General features: G+C 43.6%; 1 protein-coding gene across 1 annotated transcript in view; it reads left to right on the forward strand.

Moving 5' to 3' along the window:
• The window catches only part of KIF16B (kinesin family member 16B), a 307,139-nt gene that overhangs the window by 267,311 nt on the left and 16,207 nt on the right, over window positions 1-23,621 (forward strand). The window contains exon 25 of the mRNA XM_027560269.1: window positions 10,615-10,698. Within this exon, the coding sequence (XP_027416070.1) occupies window positions 10,615-10,698 (84 nt within the window). The remainder of the gene's footprint in view (window positions 1-10,614; window positions 10,699-23,621) is intronic.

Raw genomic sequence — 23,621 nt, forward strand, 5'->3', positions numbered from 1 at the left:
CAAAGGAGAAAAGAAAAGATATTCCCATTTCAATGCAGAGTTCCAAAGAATAGCAAAGAGAGATAAACAAGTCTTCCTTAGCGATCAATGCAAAGAAATAGAAGAAAACAACAGAATGGGAAAAACTAGAGATCTCTTCAAGAAAATTAAAGATACCAAGGGAACATTTCATGCAAAGATGGGCTCGATAAAGGACAGAAATGGTGTGGACCTAACAGAAGCAGAAGATATTAAGAAGAGGTGGCAAGAATACACAAAAGAAGTGTACAAAAGATCTTCATGACCCAGATAATCACAATGGTGTGATCACTCACCTAGAGCCAGACATCCTAGAATGTGAAGTCAAGTGGGCCTTAGAAAGCATCTCTATGAAAAAAGCTAGTGGAGGTGATAGAATTCCAGTTGAGGTATTTCAAATCCTGAAAGATGATGCTGTGAAAGTGCTGCACTCAGTATGCCAGCAAATTTGGAAAACTCAGTGGCCACAGGAATGGAAAAGGTCAGTTTACATTCCAATCCCAAAGAAAGGCAATGCCAAAGAATGCTCAAACTACTGCACAGTTGCACTCATCTCACACGCTAGTAAAGTAATGCTCAAAATTCTCTAAGCCAGGCTTCAGCAATAAGTGAACCGTGAACTTCCAGATGTTCAAGCTGATTTTAGAAGAGGCAGAGGAACCAGAGTTCAAATTGCCAACATCTACTGGATCATCAAAACAGCAAGAGAGTTCCAGAAAAACATCTATTTCTGCTTTATTGACTATGCCAAAGCCTTTGACTGTGTGGATCACAATAAACTGTGGAAAATTCTTCAAGAGATGGAAACACCAGACCACCTGACCTGCCTCTTGAGAAACCTATATGCAGATCAGGAAGCAACAGTCAGAACTAGACATGGAACAACAGGTTCCAAATAGGAAAAGGAGTACGTAAAGGCTGTGTATTGTCACCCTGCTTATTTAACTTATATGCAGAGTACATCATGAGAAACGCTGGACTGGAAGAAGCACAAGTTGGAATCAAGATTGCCGGGAGAAATATCAATAACCTCAGATACGCAGATGACACCACCCTTATGGAAGAAAGTGAAGAGGAACTAAAAAGCCTCCTGATGAAAGTGAAAGAGGAGAATGAAGAAGTTGGCTTAAAGCTCAACATTCAGAAAATGAAGATAATGGCATCTGGTCCCATCACTTCATGGGAAATAGATGGGGAAACAGTGGAAACAGTGTTCTGGGCTCCAAAATCACTGTAGATGGTGATTGCAGCCATGAAATTAAAAGATGCTTACTCCTTGGAACGAAAGTTATGACCAACCTAGACAGCATATTGAAAAGCAGAGATATTACTTTGCCAACAAAGGTCTGTCTAGTCAAGGCTATGGTTTTTCCAGTGGTCATGTATGGATGTGAGAGTTGGACTGTGAAGAAAGCTGAGCACTGAAGAATTGATGCTTTTAAACTGTGGTGTTGGAGAAGACTCTTGAGAGTCCCTTAGACTGCAAGGAGATCCAACCAGTCCATCCTAAAGAAGATCAGTCCTGGGTGTTCAGTAGAAGAAGGACTGATGCTGAGACTGAAACTCCAATACTTTGGCCACCTCATGCAAAGAGTTGACTCATTGAAAAAGACCCTGATGCTGGGAGGGATTGAGGGCAGGTGGAGAAGGGGATGACAGAGGATGAGATGGCTGGATGGCATCACTGAGTCGATACACATGAGTTTGGGTGAACTCTGGGAGTTGGTGATGGACAGGGAGGTCTGGCGTGCTGTGATTCATGGGGTTGCAAAGAGTCGGACATGACTGAGCGACTGAACTGAACTGAACTCTGCATATAAGTTAAATGAGCAGGGTGACAATATACCCCCTTATTGTACTCCTTTCCCAATATTGAACCAGTCCATTGTTCCACGTCTGGTTCTAACTGTTGCTTTTTGGCTCCCGTACAGGTTTCTCAGGAGACAAGTAAGTGGTCTGGTATACCCATCTCTAAGAATTTCCCACAGTTTGTTGTGATCTGCACAAAGGCTTTTGTGTAGTCAGTGAAGCATAAGTTACATGTTTTTCTGAAATTCCCTTGTTTTTTCCATGATCCAGTGAATGTTGACAATTTGATCTCTGGTCCCCTTTTCTAAACCCAGTTTGTACATATGGAAGATCTCAGTTCACATACTGCTACAGCCTAGCTCAAAGGATTTTGCGTATCACCTTGTTAGCATATGAAATAAGTGCAGTTGTACAGTAATTTGAACATTCTTTGGCATTGCACTTCTTTAGAATTAGAATGAAAACTGACCTTTTCCAGTCCTATGGCCATTGCTAAGTTTTCCAAATTTGCTGGTCTATTGAGTTCAGCACTTTGAACAGCATCTTCTTTTAGAATTTGCAATGGCTAGGCTGGAATTCCATCACCTCCACTTTGTTCATAGTGATGCTTCCTAAGGCCCACTTGACCTCACGCTCCGGGATGTCCGGCCCTACGTGTGTGACCACACCATGTGGTTATTCAGGTCATTAGGACCTTTTTTTTGTACAGTTGTTCTGTGTATTCTTGCCACCTCTTCTTAATCTCTTCTGCTTCTCTTGGGTCCTTACCATTTCTGTCTTTTATCATGCCCATCCTTGCATGAATTTTTCCTTTGATATCTAATTTTCTTGGTGAGATCTCTAGTCTTTCACGTTCTGCTGTTTTCCTCTATTTCTTTGCAGTATTCATTTAAGAAGGCCTTCTTATCTCTCCTTGATATTCTCTGGAACTTTGCATTCAGTTGAGTATTTCCCTTTTTCCCTTGCCTTTTGCCTGTCTTTTTCCTCAGCTATTCGTAGAGCCCTCTCAGATAACCATTTTGCCTTCTTGCAGTTTCTTTTTCTTGGAGATGGTTTTGATCATCGCCTGCTGTGCAGTGTTAGGAACCTCCGTCCACAGTTCTTCAGTCACTGTGTCTGTCAGTTCTAATCCCTTGACTCTGTTTGTCACCTCCACTGTATAATCATAAGGGATTTGATTTAGGTCATACCTGAAAGTTCTAGTGGTTTTCCCTACTTTCTCAGTTTAAGCCTGAATTTTGCAATAAGGAGTTCATGATCTGAGCCACTGTCAGTTCCAGGTCTTGTTTTTGGTGACTCTATAGAGCTTCTCTATCTTCGGCCTCAAAGAATGTAATCAAATCTGATTTCGGTATTGACTGTTTGGTGACACCCATGTGTAGAGTCGTCTCTTATGTTGGGAAAGGGTGTTTGCTATGACCAGTGCGTTCTCTTGACAAAACTCTGTTAGCCTATTAAAACAATGGGGCTTCCCTGGTGGCTCAGATAATAAAGAATCTGCAGGCAATGCAGGAGACTCGGGGTCAATCCCTGGGTCGCAAGATCCCCTGGAGAAGGGAATGATAGACACTAGCTTTCATGTGGTATGTTTCCATTTTATAAATTATCAATTGTGTTTCTCTTTTCTAAATGATCTTATAATAAAGTTCTCCCAGTGTATTTAGTCCCACCTACCTGGTTTTAAAAATTCTATTATTTTTATATTGTCAAACTATAGCACATTTTTATACATAACTTATGCATAATTCTCTCCTAGTTGTGAGTTTAAAATGAGGCAGTGTTTTCTTTGTCTTGCTTTCTTCATTTCTTAGAACCTTAGACTGTACTATCTCTTGGTTGAATTTTTTTGGTCATCCAACATGTTTTTTAAAGGTTCACCTTGATTCATTTTACCAGAATTTTATCTGTTTGAGAATGTCTTCCTGTGGCCAGCACAGTTTAAAGACATTTCTGTGTTAGTTATAAACTTCTTGGACCATATTTTCTTTCCCTTACAATTGGTTCTCAGTCATGTCTGACTCTTTGGGATCCTACGGACCAAAGAGGCTCCTCTGTCCATGGGTTTTCTCAGGTCAGAATACTGGAGTGGGTTGCCATTTCCTCTTCCAGGGGATCTTCCTGACCCAGGGATCGAACCTGCTTCTCTTTTGTCTCCTACGTTGGTAGGTAGGGTCTTTACCACTAGCGCCACGTGGGAAGCCCTTTCCTTCCTTTAGCACATTGCATCTTGCCTGTGTTTTTCCTACTCTAATAGCTAATCTGTGTTCTTACTGTCATCATTCTAACTTTTTCTTTCTTCTGCTGGGCTTTCTTTCTACTATTTTGTCGTTGTTGTTTTGCTTCTTCCATCTCTTTCTTGAGTTCTTGCTTATTTTCTTTTTTCTGTCAACATTTTTCACTTTAGAATAGTCTCAGACTGGTGATCTTTTTTTTTTTTTTTTTTGGCTTTTAGCATGCCTTGTCATTTTTGTTGCAAGCTGGACATGATGTATCGTGTGAAAGCAGCTGAGGTAGACAGGCTTTAGTGTGTGGTTTTATATTTATCTGGCTATGATGTAGGCTAATTTGGGGGAGGGAAGCACCAGTGAATCATGGGGACAAGGAGGGGACAGGTCCTACGGAGAGGGAGGCAGCAATCTGCCAGATACCTAAACCTTTGCCTGGAATTTTTCTGAGTTTTGTCCCACCAGTTTTTTCCTTCACATTGAGACATACCTTTTCTTGTTTTCTGGTGTTGGTGGGGGACTGTAGGGTCACCGCCTGTGACAGTGAAGCCAGGTGTCTGCCCCTGGGCTGTTCTCCCACCTATACCTTGAGCAGCTCTGGGCTCTCCCCTAGCAGCCCCCGGTGGCCCCCTTGGCTTCGGGTGTCCCCCACCTTCTCCTTGTCCCCAGCTTCAGTCTTTAATCACAGCTTCATGGAATACCTACCTAGGGGTTTGGTTGCCAACTCTGGTAAGTGGCTTGTGGCCCCCAGCTTGGAGGGGCGGCGGGGAAGCTGGGCTCCCTGAGGTCACGTGGCCTGTGTATGGACTTGGTGGTTTCCTACTTTGCAGTCAGAATCTTTCTTTTACTCTTCATGTGCTTTTGAAGGCAATAAGGGGAACAAATAAAAGCTTTAGTCCACTGTCTTTAACCAGAGCTGTTCCATCTAATGTTATGGTTTGTAGGAAGAGTATTTCTGTTGCAATCATATTTTTTTTAACATGAGACTCTCTCCATGAAAGTTAAAAGGGGAAATTGATGGATTTTGCTCTTTATGAAACTGAAGTTTTAAAAATTTTTTTCATGGAATGGTGAACTCAAGACTTTATGATGTCACTTCTTTCCAAAGTGATCTGTTCTTTCAATACAATTGCAGTAAAAATCCCAGCATACTGTTTTTAGTAGAAATTAGCAAGCTAACTCTGGCAGAAAATGATTCTGACAGGATTTTGTACAAATAAAAAAGTTAATTTTTCCTTATTACTGAATCCCAAGTACCTTGATCATTTTCATACAAGTCAGAAATACTTATATGAGTTGTGAGGTATATAGGACATCAGGAACATTAATTTTTAGAAATGTAGGGCACTGTGTTTTCCTTTGTCAGAGGTTACAAAGGAAATGAAAGAGGAGTCTCTCCCCCATTCATGGATGTTTACTGTTCCTGACAGTGTTTCTTACAGAAATCAGACTTGACTATGTGCTAGATTCAAAAAAAAAAAAATGAAGCCATAAAAAGGAAAAAATTCCAACTATAAAGAACTTGAGAAGAAATTGTAAATATCCAGATAATATCATTGATTTTTACTTTCAATCTTTTCTTTAACACGAGAAGCCAAACAAATAAACAGCATATGTCAGTGTATGTAGGACATGAGAGGAAAAGTCAGGGACAATCACCTTCTTTCTGAGCCTCACTTGTACTCTTAATTTGTTGGAAATATTACTTTTCAGACAGCAACACTTTCTGCACAATAGAAATCTTTTTCCTCTTTTCGGCTGTCCCGGGCACAATTTACAATGGGTAAATTGTCCATTTTTAAAAACATGTGGACAGCTTAAAGAATTCATAGTCCAGAAATGAAACCTGCAGAGGATTGCTTATGCTGTTCTGCTTCAGAAGAAATGAGGTGGTCGTACTTGGAGAGGAAACGCTCAGGCCTCTCTTCTACTCCAGATTTCCAATTCTTCCAAGGGTTTTTCTAATATTAAAGATACAAAGGATTATAAGGATTTTTACAATGCTGAGAATGAAGAGTCAGTCCCTGCCCTTTTTTCCTCTAATCCAAGAAAAGACTGTGATCGTCTTTTCTGCTTTTTTCCTTTCAAAAGATGGGCTGATGTTGAAAATGGCCCTGTAATCCATTCTGTATCAACAGCTATTGGCCCCTAGGTGGCTTTGGTGTCTCCTGTACTGTTACTGTTTCCCCGGTTCCTTGGCTGTTGTTTCAATGCTCCGTTTGTTTGTGTGTTTGTTTTGGCCATGCCAGGAGCCACAGGGGATTGTAGCTCCCCAACCAGGGGTGGAACCCACATGCCCGGCAGTGGACGCTTGGAGTCTTAACCCCTGGACCAGGGAGGTTCCGGTGTTGCATTTTTTAAATTTAAGATGTTTCCAGTTCTGTTTTATTTTTGAGTGCTCTAAGAAAAATATTCCTTTGAAAGAATATTGGTTTAGATGTAGCCAATCAACAATCCCACAACTGAGAACCTTTGCCCTCGGCAGGTAAAAGCAGCTGGGAATGTATGTTCACCCCAGTGGTTTAAAAACGTCAGAAGTTTTATATGGAGTTTAACCTGATGGAATTGCTGATAGTCAACCATTTTTAACTTTAAAATTGGCAATTTCATCTCATTCAACCTAAGAGCTTATAGATGGCAAGGCTTAAACAGCACTGTCAAGATTCCCTAAGAAGGAGAAATGGAGGTAGTTTCCATTCTATCAGAGGAAAGAGATTGGAGAGCTGTTTCTGATGTAAGTATTTTATTGGAGGCAATCCTTTTTTTTAATACCTTGCCTCACAGCCTTGCCTTTCTCCTTCAGTTTGTTCATGTCCCAGCCCCACCTAAAGGACGTGGACCAGGTCGTGTGCATTGAGTTATGAGTCATGTGGCAACTTTAAAAAAAAAAATGTATTTTAACACCAAAAACATTTTCTATTGGGGTATAGCTGATTAACCATGTTGTGGTAGTTCCAGGTACACAGCAGAGGGACTCAGCCGTACGTATACATGTGTCCATTCTCCCCTAGACTCCCCTCTCATCCAGACCGGCAGAAAACATTGAGCAGGGTGCCGTGTGCTATATAATAGGTCTTTGTTGGTTATCCATCTTAAATATAGCCACCCCCACCCCACCCCCAGCAAGGCATAAGTTCGTTTTCTAAGTCTGTGAGTGTCTTTCTGTTTTACTAGTTCATCCCATTTGTAGCTTTTCTTTTTAGATTCCACATCTAAGGGATGTCATATGGTAGTTCTTCACATGGCAGGTTCTGCTCCCCTTCCCTCTCTCCCTCCCTCCAACACTTCTCAGGTTTTATTACATGTGGAGTCAGTTGACAGGAGCTGCTCATCCCTGGACAGGCTTCCAGGGACCCTGCTCGAGTCCCATCCAGTTCCCATTGTCCCTGTGATGGTCACTGACCCATCACCTTGCTGTTTCCTTGTCAGTGCAGGTCCCCTCTGAGGTTCATGGACAGCTCTTGGTGGGCCCATTGGCCACTGCCAGCAGCTGTTCCTCAGTTTTCTAGAGGAGGGGTTATTGTCTTTCCTCTGGATCCCTGATCCTCGAGGACTCCAGTAGGGTCTTCCATACCCTGTGGATACCCTTTACAGCCTTGTTGTGAAAACCTAGAGTCAGTCCTGGTTCCTCATCTTGACTCGCCCACCTCATGACATGGAACTTTTCTAAGTCACTGAATTCTGTATTTCTTCATCTCTGAAGCTAGATGGTTGAATATGATAGTCTTAGGATTATGTGCCTCAGTGATGTTTAAGGTTGCCCTTTTCTTCCTAAAATCTGAGCGACTGTATTACACATAGTTTATACACAGTTATTTCACAGGGTGGATCATCATGGCACAAGATACCAGCCTCCATCCCAGGATGGAGTACATACAGCCATTTGACCATGAGGAAATAAAGATGCTTGATTCCCACCTGGTTCATCTGCCTGAGGTCCTTTCACTGCACCCGCTCTGATTGAGTGTGCAAGTGTGACTGTGAGTTTCCCCAACAGAAACCACATCATTTCATCAGCCATGTAAGAAAATGACAACCAACTGTGAAAGCATGCTTGCCAAGTTTTCAACATCACTGCATTTGAGGGGGGAACACATTTGTACAAGATGAAATCACGGCTGGATGGAGCCCAAAAGACATGTCTGGGTACCTGTCTTCTGTAAGCTGCAACATATGGAAGTGTGCTTATGCCAGTGAAGGCAGGGTTCCAGAAATCTCTTTACTCCTTGAAGCCACATCACCAATCTAGAGATGGAGAGAAGGGACCAGAGAATGTGGCATGCTGCATTCTTAGAAATTACCAGATCCCTAGTAAACAATAAGAGTAGTTAAGGTGCATTTGGTGTTGCTTCACTAAATATACCTGGTAACATTTACTACCATTGTCTGCAGGTTTTTTTTTTTTTTTTCCAGCAGCGATTACTCAGGCTCAGAGAAACAAACTAGCTAGCTAATTAGTGGTCATGATTCAGAATTGGCCTGTCTTACTTCCATGCCCATGGTCTTTCTCTTTACCTTCAACTGATTTCAGATATGAACAACCAAATTGAAACATTGGTGAGAAAAGGGGAAAGAGGTCCCACACCTCTCTCACCCCAGGTTTCTCTGGTTTGATAGAGCAGTGGAGTTGGAAACTTCTGTACGACTTCAGTTAACTTTAAAAAAAGGGCTTTAATGACTTCAGATCCCTTGAAAAGAATCAAAAAGGAGAATTATGCTTAATGAGAAAAAGGCCTTATACCAGTTAAAAAAATGGCCAAAAGAGTTGAACAGGCACTCCCCATATGGTCAATAAGCATGTGAAAAGATGCTCAACGTCGCGGCTCGTTAGAAAAATGTAAATCTGAACCTCAGCAGCAATCTTGGCATACCCACCAGAATTGCCCTGATGAGAAAGACCACGACATCAGGGGTTGGTGAGGATTTGGAGCTGTTTGGTCTCACAGTCCCTGCTGGTGGGAGTGTCGGTAGTAAAACTGTTTGGGAAGACCGTTTGATAATTTCAGATACCACTGAACACTTGCATTCCGTATGACCACCTCTAAGACTATGACCAACAGGACTCCCTGCATAACGTTTATAGGAAATGTATAGGAACCTATAGAAAAAATGTTCATAGCAACACAGTGCCTAAGGGCCAAAACAGAACCTAGCCAGATGTCCCATAACCAGAGACTGAACAGACCAGCTACTGAGCCAGCTACTGCTGCGCGTGGTCACGGGGTGGCCCTCACACACATGAGGTCGAGCAATGACGGACGCAAAAGGGTTCATGCCGTGTGATGCTGTTTACATGAAGTTCAAAAATGGGAAACACTAAGCTGTTAGAAGTCGGGCTAACACCAGCCTTCCGCAGGGCATGTGGGGCCAGTGGGAGGGAGCACTGGGGGTTACTGGGCTCCTGGGGACGTTCTGTTCCTTGATCTGGGTGGTGGTTGCAGTGTGTTGAGATACTGAAAATTCACATGTTGTTCACTTCCTTCCGATGTATGTGTTTTTCTATATGTATATTGTCCTTTGATACTAAATTTAAGTTTTCAAAGTCCTATATATATATATATATATATATATATATATATATATATGCAGATGTTTTTAATTTTTGATTCCCACTGTGGAAATATAAATTTAAATCAGCCAAGATTTGCATATGCACGAAATAGGAATTTTGTGGCACATTGTGACCTATATTGTGGGAGAAATGTGTTTTTTTTTTTTTTTTCTTGACAATGCTTCATTGGCTTCTCAATGTATCTGAACCTGACAGGGCAAGGAAGGAAGGAAAGAAAAAGTGAATTTCATCAACACCAGCAATTTTTGCTGCTCAGTATTCATTCAGCCAAAGCCACACGAGCAGGTCGGATTTGTACCAGATTAGAGAGTTCTTACTTGTCTTTGAGTCTATTAGAAAACTTACCTTTCTGTTATGATTTTTCTCCTTCTGAGAAGAGAAGCTTAAGAATAATACCTGTGAAATCCTAAGACTTGGCTACAACAAATTCTAAATGTTTATTCTTTAGGAAGCAAGGTGAAAGCCTGAAAGAGAAGTCCTCTTTTCACAAAGGCAGTCTGCATTTGCAGTAGTAGCTGAGAAAAGTCCACATGGAAAGTTGAAAGAACCGCAGCAAGGGTCTAAAAACTCTCTTACCAACTGTGCAGGTAGTGTGCTTGTTGAGTTTTCAACTTCATCTCAACACAAAAATAATTCTAGTTTAAGAAGAGGACTGAAAGAAGAACAAACTTGCGTTTTAAAGAAGGAAACTTATGAACCACCATCTGGCAAAGAGTCTACTCTGTATCTGGGGCCAAACGTTGAGACTCAAGTCCATCCTTCCTTTGAGGCCCCTCCTCCTGCCTCCTGTGTGAGCCTGGTGGAGCCTCGCCTGGTCTGTTTGAAGTCATACAGCTGTTTAGTGGCCAAGTAAAGCAGGACCTACCATCTTGAAACGTCTAACCTCTTTCTCTTCCCACCCCCACCCCCTGTGATAGAGATTCCAAATAATAATGACCCAAAGATCATGAGTGTGATATTAATCTGTCTCTTATAAAATATGTATTTCAGCTTGCGACCCTTGAATTCCCTCCAAAGAAACTATTTGGAAACAAGGATGAACGTGTGATTGCTGAGAGGCGAAGTCAATTAGAGGTAACAGAATCAAGCTTTTCTTTCTGTGTGTGCAGAAAATTTGCCATCTGATTGACCAGTGAGAAGTCGTCCTCTTTAAACACTTAACGGTTCACGGATGTGAAGGTGCTGCCAATCGTTAACGCAGGAGATGGCAGTAGCAGATTGTAAAGTAATGAGATCAGTTTATTTAAAATATAAGGCCTTCCCCTCACCCCCTCTCCACTCTAACAGAGCGTTTTCCTGGGTTTTGAGGAGGTACATTTATTCCAAGGATTAGGAAGCAGGTTGCGGGTGAGAACTGAATATTCACGTAGACAGATGGTATGCAGTGCAGGATGGGGGTAGGAGCTTGCTGCCAAAAACTTGAATTAATTAACTGAAGATTTATAGTATTGCATTGCTATTGCTTTTTCAAGATGGCTGGAAGCAAAAAGACACATACCTATTTTAGTCACGTTAGGTTTTGTTTGACTTACTTTAACTTCGTCTTCTGAGCCAGCTACGTGGAAAACTTTGGTTCAACACAACTGTTGTTTTTCTGACTGCCTCTCTGCCAGCGTGCATTGTTGACTGCTTTATATAGCTCGTTTTTCTCTGTAGGATAGAGCTGCTTATTTCATTGGCATCCGATACTACTGAGACAGGGTGTCCGTGCTAGGGTGTGATAGCAGGTGGCTTTCCATCATGGGCAGCTCTTGCCATTCTGAGCCACTGAGGCTGGCAGATAAAACTAAGCTCACTCCAGTCAACAAGCTTCCTAGGGGCTGTGCAGAGTCCCCTGTGCCACTCCTCTATGAGGAATTAAAAAAATAAGACTTTTTGCAAATGAAATAAGAGGAGGCCTGAGCTAGCCCTTTCTGAATCGTGAAATTCTGCATAAAACCAGTATTGTTCTCATTCAGTTGAGAGAGGCACAATTTAAAATGGCTGTCTATGGAGTACAGTGAACACCAGTGAACCAAGGGAAATGTCCAGAGACTGGAGATTCCAGTGAGAGCCAAAATGGGGAGTGGGGACTGTGGAGAAATTGGAGGCCAGGAGACTGTGGCCCATGAGGAGGTGGGGCATTCTAGGGTTTTAAGATCCTCAGTGTAGAACTCCTCTAAGGAAAGATGAGTTTCAGGGTGTGGCCATGCTTACAGACTGGTGAGTTAAACTGTAGAATTAAACTGTTTGAAAAGATCCAGAAACTATTACAACTGAGGTTTGGATGGATCATTGTAGAGCTCTAAAAATCATCCTATGAGATGGCCTGACCCTGATACCCAACTGAAGAGTTTATTACATTCAAAGCAGAGATTATCGTGGTGAGCCTGCTTGGCCAAGTTCTTGTAAAGGTTTAATGGTATCATATAAACAATGTAAAGCTCACAGTAGAACTGGTGATGGTTTTCTTTACTGAAGTCTTACCCACCTCAGTTATCTAGACTTGTCTTTAATTAAAACCTGTGCAGAATGACAGCATATGAAAACGAGTTTGTAAACCAGCAGGACATAGCTGTTGTCGTCTCAGCTTACTCAGAGCTCTGAATAAATGCACCAGGTGCCGGCCGTGCCGCAACAGAGCAGGCGTGTGTGCTCTACGTTTGTGAGCCCAGCTCTCGGGGGCTCTTCTCTTTCCACTCTAGCTTCCAGGGCCAGAGCAAAGTTCAGGGCACCCTTTCATTCTTGGTACTCTCAGGTGGAACCCATATTTGTTCTTCCAGGATCACTGCTTAACCCTGTATCCCTACTGAGCCATCAGCTGTTGAGCATCAGTGTTAACATCTCCACCGATACAAGCCTATGATGGTGGTTTACCTGTGGCTGTGGCATTAGTCCATATGGAATGGATTCTACACTTGGAAGGAAAACAAAGGCTTATATTTTAAATTAAGTATATTTCATCTCATGTTGACTGTTAAGTCTTAGAATATTATGTTCTTGTCAAGGAGAGAGTGTAATTCAGCTTCACTTTAATGGAAAGTTAACATGAGATTCTTGAATTAATTTCATGCAACTATTGTGTGATTTGCTTTTTCCAGTCTAACACCAAGAGTCACTGACTTAGTGGATTTTCATGTGAAAATTAACATTAATTTTCCCTTGAATTTCCTATGTGATTTAATTCAATATGGATTTACTTAGTTCCTGGTACATACTGGGGATAGTTTGAGGTATTACATAGAATATCAGGGTGAATGAGCCATCTCTTTCCCTCTAAGAGCACGTGTTTACATTGGTGTATAAATACATAAGCAACGTGCAGAAAGATGGATTCCAGTAGCACACATTTGTACTGGCACAACATAACATACAGAGTGTTTGCACAAGAGGAATTATCTGCCAATTTCTAAAATCCAGAAATAGAGTTTTACAAACCTCTTCAGGCCAGTGGAGCTGCACAGAACAGCGCCATTGGGTACTTACGGATGCCTCCATAAGCAAGCATCCGATTGCATTTCCGTCTTCTTTGCTGTTAAAATAGCTCCAAGATTGGGACCTCATGTTTGAGTTTATCTGCAAAAAAAGGTCAAATGTTTTCACATGAAAGACATAGACACCTACTTTATAATTTTTTTTTTTTTTAAGTCTCTCAGTCGTGTCCGACTCTTTGCGACCCCATGGACTATACAGTCCATGGACTTCTCCAGGCCAGAATACTGGACCGGGTAGCTTTTCCCTTCTCCAAGGGATCTTCCCAACCCAGGGACTGAACCCAGGTCTCCTGGATCAAAGGTAGATTTTTTTACCAGCTGAGCGCAAGGGAAGCTCAAGAGTACTAGAGTGGGTAGCCTATCCCTTCTCCAGTGGATCTTCCAGGCCCAGGAATTGAACTGGGGTCTCCTGCATTGCAGGCAGATTCTTTACCAACTGAGCTATCAGGGAAGCCCTACTTGTGAAAATGTTGAAATAATTATTGTAAAGGTGATGGGTAGCAACAGAAATTTATGCCTCTCATGAGCTGTTCTAGAGATTAATTTTCTCACCACGGAGAGAGGAATATTAGTGGTGTGTGTGGTGGTAGCCGTGAGGTCAGAGTGTGTAGCACCACAAAAAGGCAGGAGTGAGTCACGATGTGGTGATGCCACTTGGAGAAGTGTAAATTTGTCCTCCAGAACTCACTCTTATTGACAGACTTGTATGGGATCCACCCATCCAGAGTTATGGGGCCCACTCTGGTTTATACCTGGAGAATCTGGCCTGTTGCTGCTTTGCATCTCGTGCTCTAATGCCACCCCACACTTCTGCTCCAGAAGAGCCATAGTCTCTGGCGGTTCTCACGTGGGCAGATCTCCCTGTTGCTGCCACTGTGGCCCCACTGAAACTAGTCAGTGTAAATGTGCATGTCATTGACAGAGCCTGACATCGGGCAGCCGGAGGGTTCTGATATCAACTCTCCCTGTGTGACACGCTTCCCAGCTCCCCCAGCCCTTCTAGTAACACAGACTACTGCCCAGCAGAGAAGGTTGTGGAGGTAGCAGGAAACGACCACATCAGTCTGTCTGATGCATTTATCTGGAGTGGAAGGGTGCTCGTTATCAGTACTCTACTTGAAGGCAGATACCGTTGCCATTGGGTCGAACCTGCCATTGTTGTAGGTCAAAAATGGTGGAATGCCGGCAGTTCCCAGGCTTTCACATAGCATTACAGCTGTCTCCCATTCACTGTGTGTTTCTTACTGAGCACCAGGCCTGGGCGAAAGGCTTGGTGCATCATGCCACTTATTCCTGCAGCCAGCTTTTGAGGGCTTCTATTATTATCCCCATTTTACAGGTGAAAACATTAAGTCTTGGGGAGGATAAAGAAGGTTGTGTAGCCAGTGAGTGGCAAAGCCTCAGTCTGCACTAGAGTATCTTCAGGGCAGGCACCTTCTCTTAACCCTCACACACTCTCAGTCTGAGGTGAAGCTGGGTCTGCCACACACTTTGTTCTGGAATGTCCGTGAGACTTCACTTCCACCTCTTTTAAGACCCTTGTTATGCTCTTGCTTGTATCAAAAGGTACGTTTATGTCTCAGATTTCCCCGTTGTACTCCAGTTACTTGAAGACAGCAGAATCGACGTCTAATGGAATTCTCAGTCTCCCATGATACTTTACATGCCTCACTTTCACTGAATTCTCAGAAAATCTACCTATATTATCTCCAGTAGATGAGTTTTTGTTTTGTTTTTGTTGATTGATGAGAGGTGCATTTTGGGTCACTAATTGCAGAAAATGTTACCATCTACTTGAAACATTTCCACTAATCATCTTATAGTCTGTCATTCCAAGGAGTAACTCTAATTAATGAAAACAAGGGAATCCTCTAAAATAATAAAGTTTTCGAGAATAAAACCACCACCTTTGGAGATAGGTGCTCCAATTTCACCTTTGGAGAAATTTCTCAGATGTTTTCTTGAAAGTACTAGAGCAGTCAGGCTTCCCAGGCAGCTCAGTAGTAAAGAATCCACCTGCCAAGCAGTCAACTCAGGTTTGATCCCTGATATGGGAAGATCCCCTGGAGAATGAAATGGTGACTCACTCCAGTACGCTTGCCTGGGATATCCCATGGATGGAAGAATCTGGTGGGCCATAGTCCATGGGGTTTAATCCATAAAATGGTAATACTAATAATACCCACTTCGTAGAGTGGTTGTGAAGGTTAAATGAGAATACATGCAAAATCCTTGGATAGGTACCAGGTACATAGCCGACCCTAGAAATTCTTCTGTTAAAAATTGCTACATTCCAATTGTCATATGACTTAGAGTTGACTTTTAAAATTAAACAAAGTTCTAATTAATGCAATAAGATAAGGACATAAAAGATTATTCAGATTCAGAAGGGAGAAATAAAGCTCTTACAAATGACGTGATTGTCTCTATAGAAAATCCAAAATAATTGACAAGAAATCTCCTGAAACTGATAAGCAATTATGACAAGATTGCAGGATACAAGAACAATCACTTTCCTATATACCAGCAATGAAACATTGGAATTGAAATTAAGAACATAATAGAATGTACATTAGGACCCCAAATTAAATACTTAGATAAAAATTTAATAGACTGTGTATAAGATCTATATGAAGAGAACTATAAAAACTGATGAAAGAAAGAACTAAACCGATGAAGATATAGTCCATGTTTATGGATAAGACTTAATAGTATCAAGATACCAGGTCTTCCAACTTGGTCTGTGGATTCACTGCAATCCCTCAGCAAGTTATCTGTGGATATGGACAAACTGATTCTCAAGTCTGTATGGAGAACCAGAGGACCCAAGATAGCTGGTAGAATATTGAAGGAGAAAAAGTTGGAGAACTGACACTACCCAGGCTTCAAAAGCTACAGTAATCCAGACTGTTTGTAAAATGCAAAATTAAAACTCCTAGAAGATAATGTAGGAGGAAACCCAGATGACCTTGGGTATGGCAGTGATTTTTCAGATACAGCATCAAAGACACAATCCATGAAAGAAGCAGTTGATAAGCTGGACTTTACTACAACTGGAAATTTCTGCTGTACAGAAGACAGTGCCAAGAGAATGAGAATACCAACTTCATACTGGGGAAAAAATACCTGCACAAGACACATCTGATAAAGGACTCATCCAAAACATACGATGAACTTTTAAAACTCAACAATAAGAAAATGAAAAACCCAATTAAAAAACAGGTAGAAGATCTGAACAGGCACGTCACCAAAGAAGATGAACCCATGGCGGATATAGGAGGGAATCATTTGTCAGTTGGGAATGCAAAAATGAAATAGCAGTGAGCTACCTCTGTACACCTATTAGAATGGCCAAAATCCAAAACTCCATGAATATCAGATGCCAGTGAGAAGGTGGAGCAACGGCAACTCTCCTTCATTGGTGGCAGGAATGCATGATTCTGCCACTTTTGAAGACAGTTTGGAAGTTTCTTACAAAACTAAACACACTCTTACCATACAATTTGGCATTTGAAATCATTGGTGTTTACCCAAATGAGTTGAAAGCATATGTTCACACAAAAACCCACACATAAATGTTTATAGCAGCTTTATTCATAATTGCTAAAACTTGGAAGCAATCAAGATGTCCTTTGGAGGTGACTGGATAAATAAACTGTGGTACATCCGGACAGTGAAATATGAATAACCTTAAAAAGAAATGAGCCACCAAGTCTTGAGAAGACATGGAGGAACCTTAGATACATAGGACTAAGTGACAGAAGCCAATCTGAAAAGACTGCTTACTGTATGATTCCAACCATATGACATTCTGGAAAAGCCAAAACTGCAGACCCAGTAAAAGCGTCAGGGGCGGGGAAGAATGAATAGGCAGAACACAGAGGATTTTCAAGACAGTGAAACTGCTCTGCTTGATACTGTCATGGTGGGTACATGACTTAATACATTGTCAAAGCCCACAGAATAGGGAAGAGTGAACCTAACGTGAACTATGGACTTGGACAATGATGTGTCTGCGTAGGTTACTAATTATAACACATACAACCTTCTGGTGTGAGAATTTAATAGTGGTTGTGTGTAGAGAGCTGGATATGAGAAATTTTGCTTCCTCTCCACTTTTCTATCAACTTTTACCTGCCTTAAAAATAAAGTTTATTTATGAGTTTTATACATTTTTTTTATAAATGTAGTCCTCACACATTGGTAATCTCCTTCCTTTCCTTTTTTTCTGCCTTCATTTTCCTTCCACTTCTGTCCTCCCTCCATCCTCTTATTTTCCTCTTGTCCTTTAATTGCTTTGCTCAAGAAAGGAGGGAAGGGTGGGTGGGTGAGCAGGGAGGTGGGTGAGTGGGTGAGTGAGTGTGGCACTAGTAAACATTTTTCTCAGGAGTTTGAGTTTTAATTATTATAAGGAAGGTGGTCATCATCTAGACAAATTATATTTTTATACATACTTTCTCTACTGCTAAGCATATAGTAATGTATATTTCATTAAGAGTGACTCACTCATTACTCTGAAATTTGGACGTCGCTATTTTATCTGTCTTTGCCAAGCACCATTTTTATTCACTTGTTCTTTCCACACTCAAGGTAGATATCGGTCTTTATGAATCAATGATTTTGAGAATATGCAAATCAATGAGGTGCCCACCCAGCACAGACCACCTTTGTAAATTAAGACATTTGAATACAGAAACATTTCAAAATTAAAACCTTTGAATAGTGAGGGAAAAAAAAAGAAGGAAATCTCTTGTAATCACACAGAAGCATAAGCTAGGTGAGAGGACTGGTGGAATACTGATGTAATTGACAGGCATAAAGATTATCTTTCCCTGTAATTTTCATGTATCGCCACAAAGGCTTTTCCTCACTGATGCTTGGTGCAGAGGGCCTTCACGTTCACCTGCCTTGTAGTATCACTTGGGATAGTCTACGTGACCTGTTGCTACTTTTAATTGCACTGTCGGCATGATATGTGAAGACTTTTTCTTCAAGGGTCGCTTATGAAATCTGAAAACGGGCTGCCCCTTCCTCTGCCCCTTTTCTTTGTTCTTTCTACCACTTTCTACAGTACTAAAACTAAGTTCCCCTTCATCCAGTCAGACAGGAAAGTTGAGATGATCTTCTGTCAAGTTAGTGTGAAGAAGCAGAAGGACTTGAGTACGTTAATTTTAGCATCAAGATAAAGTTAGAATGTCCATGTAGAAGAGAAGATCATCCTCTTTGCAGGACATGGCCCTGGTTCTCCTTGGGGCAGAGGGCCTTTGGCTATCCTGTGCAACCCATTCTGGCTCCAAAGAGAAACCGCCTTTACCTAAGAGTGTTGGGTTTGTTGATAGCAGGTGTTCAAAGAACTCTTAGAATCAAGGGATGCAGCCTGTAAAATTAGCAAATTTCTGTTCTGCAAAAGGATATATAACCATCTCCAGCTTTCAGTACACTAAAGGAACTTTGAGATATCATGAGATAGAAATTGATGGCTTAGACATTTTGTTAAACTTTATTTTTTATGACAGTGTATATTACAGAAGCAGAAAGAATGATGTTATAAGCCCAGTGCACCCTCTCATATCACCCAGCTTCATCATTGTCAGCATGTGACCTGTTTCGTTTCATTTCTACCTCAGTCACTGTACACGCCCATTCACAGGGTTATTTTAGAACAAATGCCAGATAGCATATTGCGTGCTTATTTCGCTCAGTCTTGTCCAACTCTTTGCAACCCCATGGCCTGTAGCATGCCAGGCTCCTCTGTCCATGGAATTCTCCAGGCACGAATACTGGAGTCGGCAGCCATTCCTTTTTCCAGGGGATCTTCTCAATCCAGGGATTGAACCCCAGCCTCCTGCATTGCAGGAGGATTCTTTATCAACTGAACCACTAGGGATATCATATTATTTTATCCATAAATATTTTAGGGTGAATCTCTTTAAAAAGTGTCTTATAATCTATAGATTTCCCTTCCCTCTTGTTTTCTCACCATTTGTTTGTTGATGAAACCATGCCATTTATCCAGGGAATTCTCACATTTGAGGTTTTGCTGGTTGCATCCCATGGTGCCATTCACCATGTGCCTCTCAGTTCAGTTCAGTCGCTCAGTCATGTCTGACTCTTTGCGACCCCATGGACTGCAGCACACTAGGCGTCCCTGTCCATCAGCAACTCCCGGAGCTTGTTCAAACTCATGTCCATCAAGTCGGTGATGCCATCCAACCATCTCATCCTCTGTCGTCCCCTTCTCCTCCTGCCTGCAGTCTTTCCCAGCATCATGGGCTTTTCCAGTGAGTCAGTACTTCGCATCAGGTGGCCAAAGTATTAGAGTTTTCAGTTTCAGCATCAGTCCTTCCAATGAATATTCAGGACTGATTTCCTTTAGGATGGACTGGTTGGATCTCCTAGCAGTCCAAGGGACTCTCAAGAGTCTTCTCCAACACCACAGTTCAACCAGTTGTTAGATTGAGTGGCTTGATTGAGTTCAAGTCTGATTTTCTGGGGCAGAAACACTGTAGAGGTGGTGCGGTTGTTCCCTCACATCTCAGAGGAGGCACGTGATGTCTGGTGGTCTCCCTCTTGATGGTCTTTGCTGTCTGTGTTAAAGCAATCCATTGACCATGGCAGTCACTGCCCATGCTCATGACCACTTCCTGTGCACGATTGGGCCTGTCTTGCATGCATCAATTGAGTCCTTCCCGTCTCCAAGGAGCTCATGGTCCTGTCAGAGCAGAGATGACTCATCAAGTAACTACTCAGACAGTCATGTACCACCTCCAAGGTTATCAGAGGACATGACTCCCAAAGCAGTTGTCCCCAAACCTGTGTGGCCAATCTTTGAATTTATCTCAAGTAGCTTTTTGAAAGATACAGTCTCAGACTGTGTTCTAGTAGATTCTGATTCACCGAGACTGGGATGGGATCCAGGAATCTGAGTCTGCTGTAGAAAGATGAGACTGGTGTCGACGTAGACAGGGAAGGAAAAGCCAGATCCTAAAGCTGTGTTCCTGACTTTGGACCTGAGCCACAGGACAACGAGGCCCATGGAGCGCTGTATGCAGATGAGAGGAGGGCTGACATTTGACGACCCTGGGGAGCGTGGAGGGAGCAGGGGAGACGGCGGCAGCAAGAGCAGTGGCTAGGCTGTTACTATCTCCAGAGAAGACGTGACTGTGGCCTCCAGGAGGGTGTGATGGCTGTTGGCGTGGAGGAAAGTGGGGGGATTAGAGAGACACACCAGGGGCGGAGTCAGTGTGGCTCGCCACTCTGTTGAGTGAGAGCCGAGGGCAGTGATGAAGTGAGTGTGGGTGCCCAAGACCCGCAGCATTCATCTGAACCAGACAGTGAGATTCTGTTTTACACATATTTGTGTCTTTTGCATTTCTACACACAGTCGATGACACTGAAATAGTGCTTTTGTTTTTTTAGCTTTTCCCTAGCTTGGGGTTTAGAGGTCCCAATATGTGCGGTTGGCAGTCACAGGTCAGGGAGAGCCGTGGCCCAGAGGCTAGAGGACCAGGGGAGCTGGTGGAGTGCGTTCCATCCTGCAGGCTGATGTTTCTGTTCACACCCGGAGACGGGAAGGACCACTGTCCCTGCTCAGCACAGTCAGGCACGCATTCTTTTTACTCGGGGGAGGGTCTGCCTTTTCGTTCAGCCTGTTGGGTGAGGCCCACACACGTAAGTGAGGACCATATGCTCCACCCAGTCTGTTGACTCAGATGTTCATCTCATCCAGAAACAGCCTCACACACACACGGAAATAGCGTTTGGAGTAACGTGCCAACCCGCTCCAGGATTCTTGCCTGGAAATCCCATGGATATGGAATCCTGGCGTGCTGCTGTCCATGGGGTTGCAGAAGAGTCAGACACGACTGAGCGACTGAACAACAACCAAGTATCTGGGCACCTAGTGGCCCAGCAAGTCAACACATAGGATTAATCATGACAGAGCCCATTTCTGTTCACCCCAGATGCAGCTGCAGTGGTAATTTTTCCATTTTTGAGGCTTTTGATACTCTTTAACATCAGCCCCAATGAGAACCCCACCTCAGTCCCCAGTAAATCCTTAACATCTGTCCTCTTCCTGGCTTCCACCCTCACTCACAAGGTGTTTGGGGCTTGGCAAACAACAGGGATCTCCGGCTCTTTCCTCTTGATGGAAATAGCATCAGATGAGAGGATCGCAGCACAGCCCAATATGGCGGGCTTCAGAGCTGGGCCTGCTCTGCTGTGGAGTTCAGTACTGAACATTTTTCATTTCCTGGGTCACTTTTAAAAGCAAAATGAAACGAGGCTTGAATATTACAGAATTAAACCATGGCTGGAGGATTGTTCCTGCTCTCCTCCTAGATACAGCGAGGGACCCTTCTCTATCATGTCTCACGGCTTCTGACGCAGAAGCAGGCATCCCCAGCGACGCATGGAGCCAGTGGCCTGGCCTCCCTCCTGTCGCCCGCGCCTGGGGGAAGCTGGCCTGCTTCGCTTGAGACGGCTGTGAGCTCCAGGCTCCTGTTGACCTCACCGTTTACCCTGTAGAATGAAATGCCATGTTCGTCTCTTCTCTCTGCCATCCCTTCCTTTTCACGCTTGCCGCAGCACATCAGGGATGGGGAGGGACGGTCTTCTAAACTGAAGCACTTAATTAGCTCCCGGCCCCAGGGGAGTGTCAGAAACGCAGCTAAAGCGGAGAGAAAAGCTGTGCTGGATGATGGAAAGAAAACCCGCCTCCTTCCAGGGACACCGAGTTACTACAATGGTTTTGGAGTTAGTGGCCGTTTGGAGTCACGTCTATGACGGTGTCATCTTTATATCATTCATTTCTAGCAGTGTTCGTGTCTGTTCAGTTCCACTTGCTCATTTCTGCCAGAAAAACTGCTTTTTCCTTTTGCCTAGTGCACACATTGTCCTGAGTGTAGATAAAAGAGTGTCCCAGTAAAATTCTAGTCCCTTCTTGGGAGCCAGGTTGTCAATTTAGGGCCCCTGATGATGATGGCATAGCTGCATCCCCATCCTGTTACTCCTCACTGGAGGAGGAGACATGCAGTGGATATGTTACCAATTACAAGTCAGATAAAGCGTGATCTTGTTCTTGTTCAGTCGCTAAGTCGTGTCCTACTCTTCGCAACCCCGTGGACTGCAGCATGGGCAGGCTTCTCTGTCCTTCATCTAATAAGATATATAGTGAATATGATTATAGGCATAGTTATAGCTATATAGGTATAGTAAAGAGGTTATAGCTGTATAGCTAATAGGTGTGTAGAAAGATGTCGGTTTTAGAGATAATCAGTATTGTGTATAGATACGATTCTATAGAGTTATATAATACAGCACGAGGCCACTCTTGTGAAAGCGTGAAGCCCAGGAGTCTGTGGAAGGACTACAGTGTAGCCCAGGCCCAGGGCTTTGTGCCAATAGCCGTCTCGACTTCTCCCACCAGCCTGTCGCAGTCCTGCCTGGCGGGTGGGGACTCATGGGCCCCTCGCTCATCTGAACGTTTTGCAGTCACTTGATGATAGATTCACTTAGGCTCAGTGCATGAAACCCTATTCGCCTGAGTTCTTATCACCTAAGGTTGCAATAAAACTTGTATTATAATTCCTTTAAAAAGGACTGTTTAGCCTTAGGAAAGTAATGAGTCAGCTTGCTGTGAAATCAGAAAGTCCTCATCAGAAAACCACACGCTGAAGTCACAGTGCAAGCTCAGGGTGGGGGCAGCAGCTGGGCCAGCAGCAGAGACTGACACGCAATGCCCGGCTCCCGGCGTGGGTACCCCCCCCCTTTGCAGTCCTGGCTGAGATCCCTCATGCCCCCAGGCCCATCCCACAGCTGATACATGCTCCTCCCTACCCCATAGCCCCCAGGGGATGCTGGTCCTGCCCGGCAGGTCCAGCGTGTGCGGGCAGTGTCCCCAGGGCCCCTCAGCTCTTCTCCCCCAGCCTCCTCCAAAGCCGAGGAGGACCCAGCCCAGCTGGGAACCAGAGGGAGGCTAGGCACTGGAGGGACCCCACAGGGAGGCTGCATGTCTTTCTGTGGGGAGCCTGCCAGCTCCCCCTCCTTTCCGGGGTGATTGGAAGTACAGTGTTCGTGTTTCTCAGCGTCCCCAGCAGGACCCAGCCCAGCCATACGTGCACAGCTGTGAACCCGCTCAGCAACAGCCCCTGTGTGGCTTTTCTCCATTTTTCTCTCTCCCTCGCTTTCCCACCCCTTTGCTTCCGTGTCCAAAGTGCGTCAGTTGCTCGGTCATGTCCGACTCTTTGCGACCCCATGGACTGTAGCGCACCAGGCTCCTCTGTCCATGGGGATTCTCCAGGCCAGAATACTGGAGTGGGGAGCCATCCCCTCCTCCAGGGGCTCTTCCCAACCCAGAGATCAATCCCAGGTCTCCCGCATTGCAGGTGGATTCCTTACCAGCTGAGCCACCAGGGAAGCTGCAAGGTCACCCCTAAATAAGTGACCCCAGTCTTTGCTCTCAGAGGATCTCACACTGCCCTTACGGGTTGGGCATATACCTTTTCTGACCGTTTTGCTTTT

The sequence above is a fragment of the Bos indicus x Bos taurus genome, chromosome 13 (genome assembly GCF_003369695.1).
Source record: "Bos indicus x Bos taurus breed Angus x Brahman F1 hybrid chromosome 13, Bos_hybrid_MaternalHap_v2.0, whole genome shotgun sequence".
NCBI classification, from domain to species: Eukaryota; Metazoa; Chordata; class Mammalia; order Artiodactyla; family Bovidae; genus Bos; species Bos indicus x Bos taurus.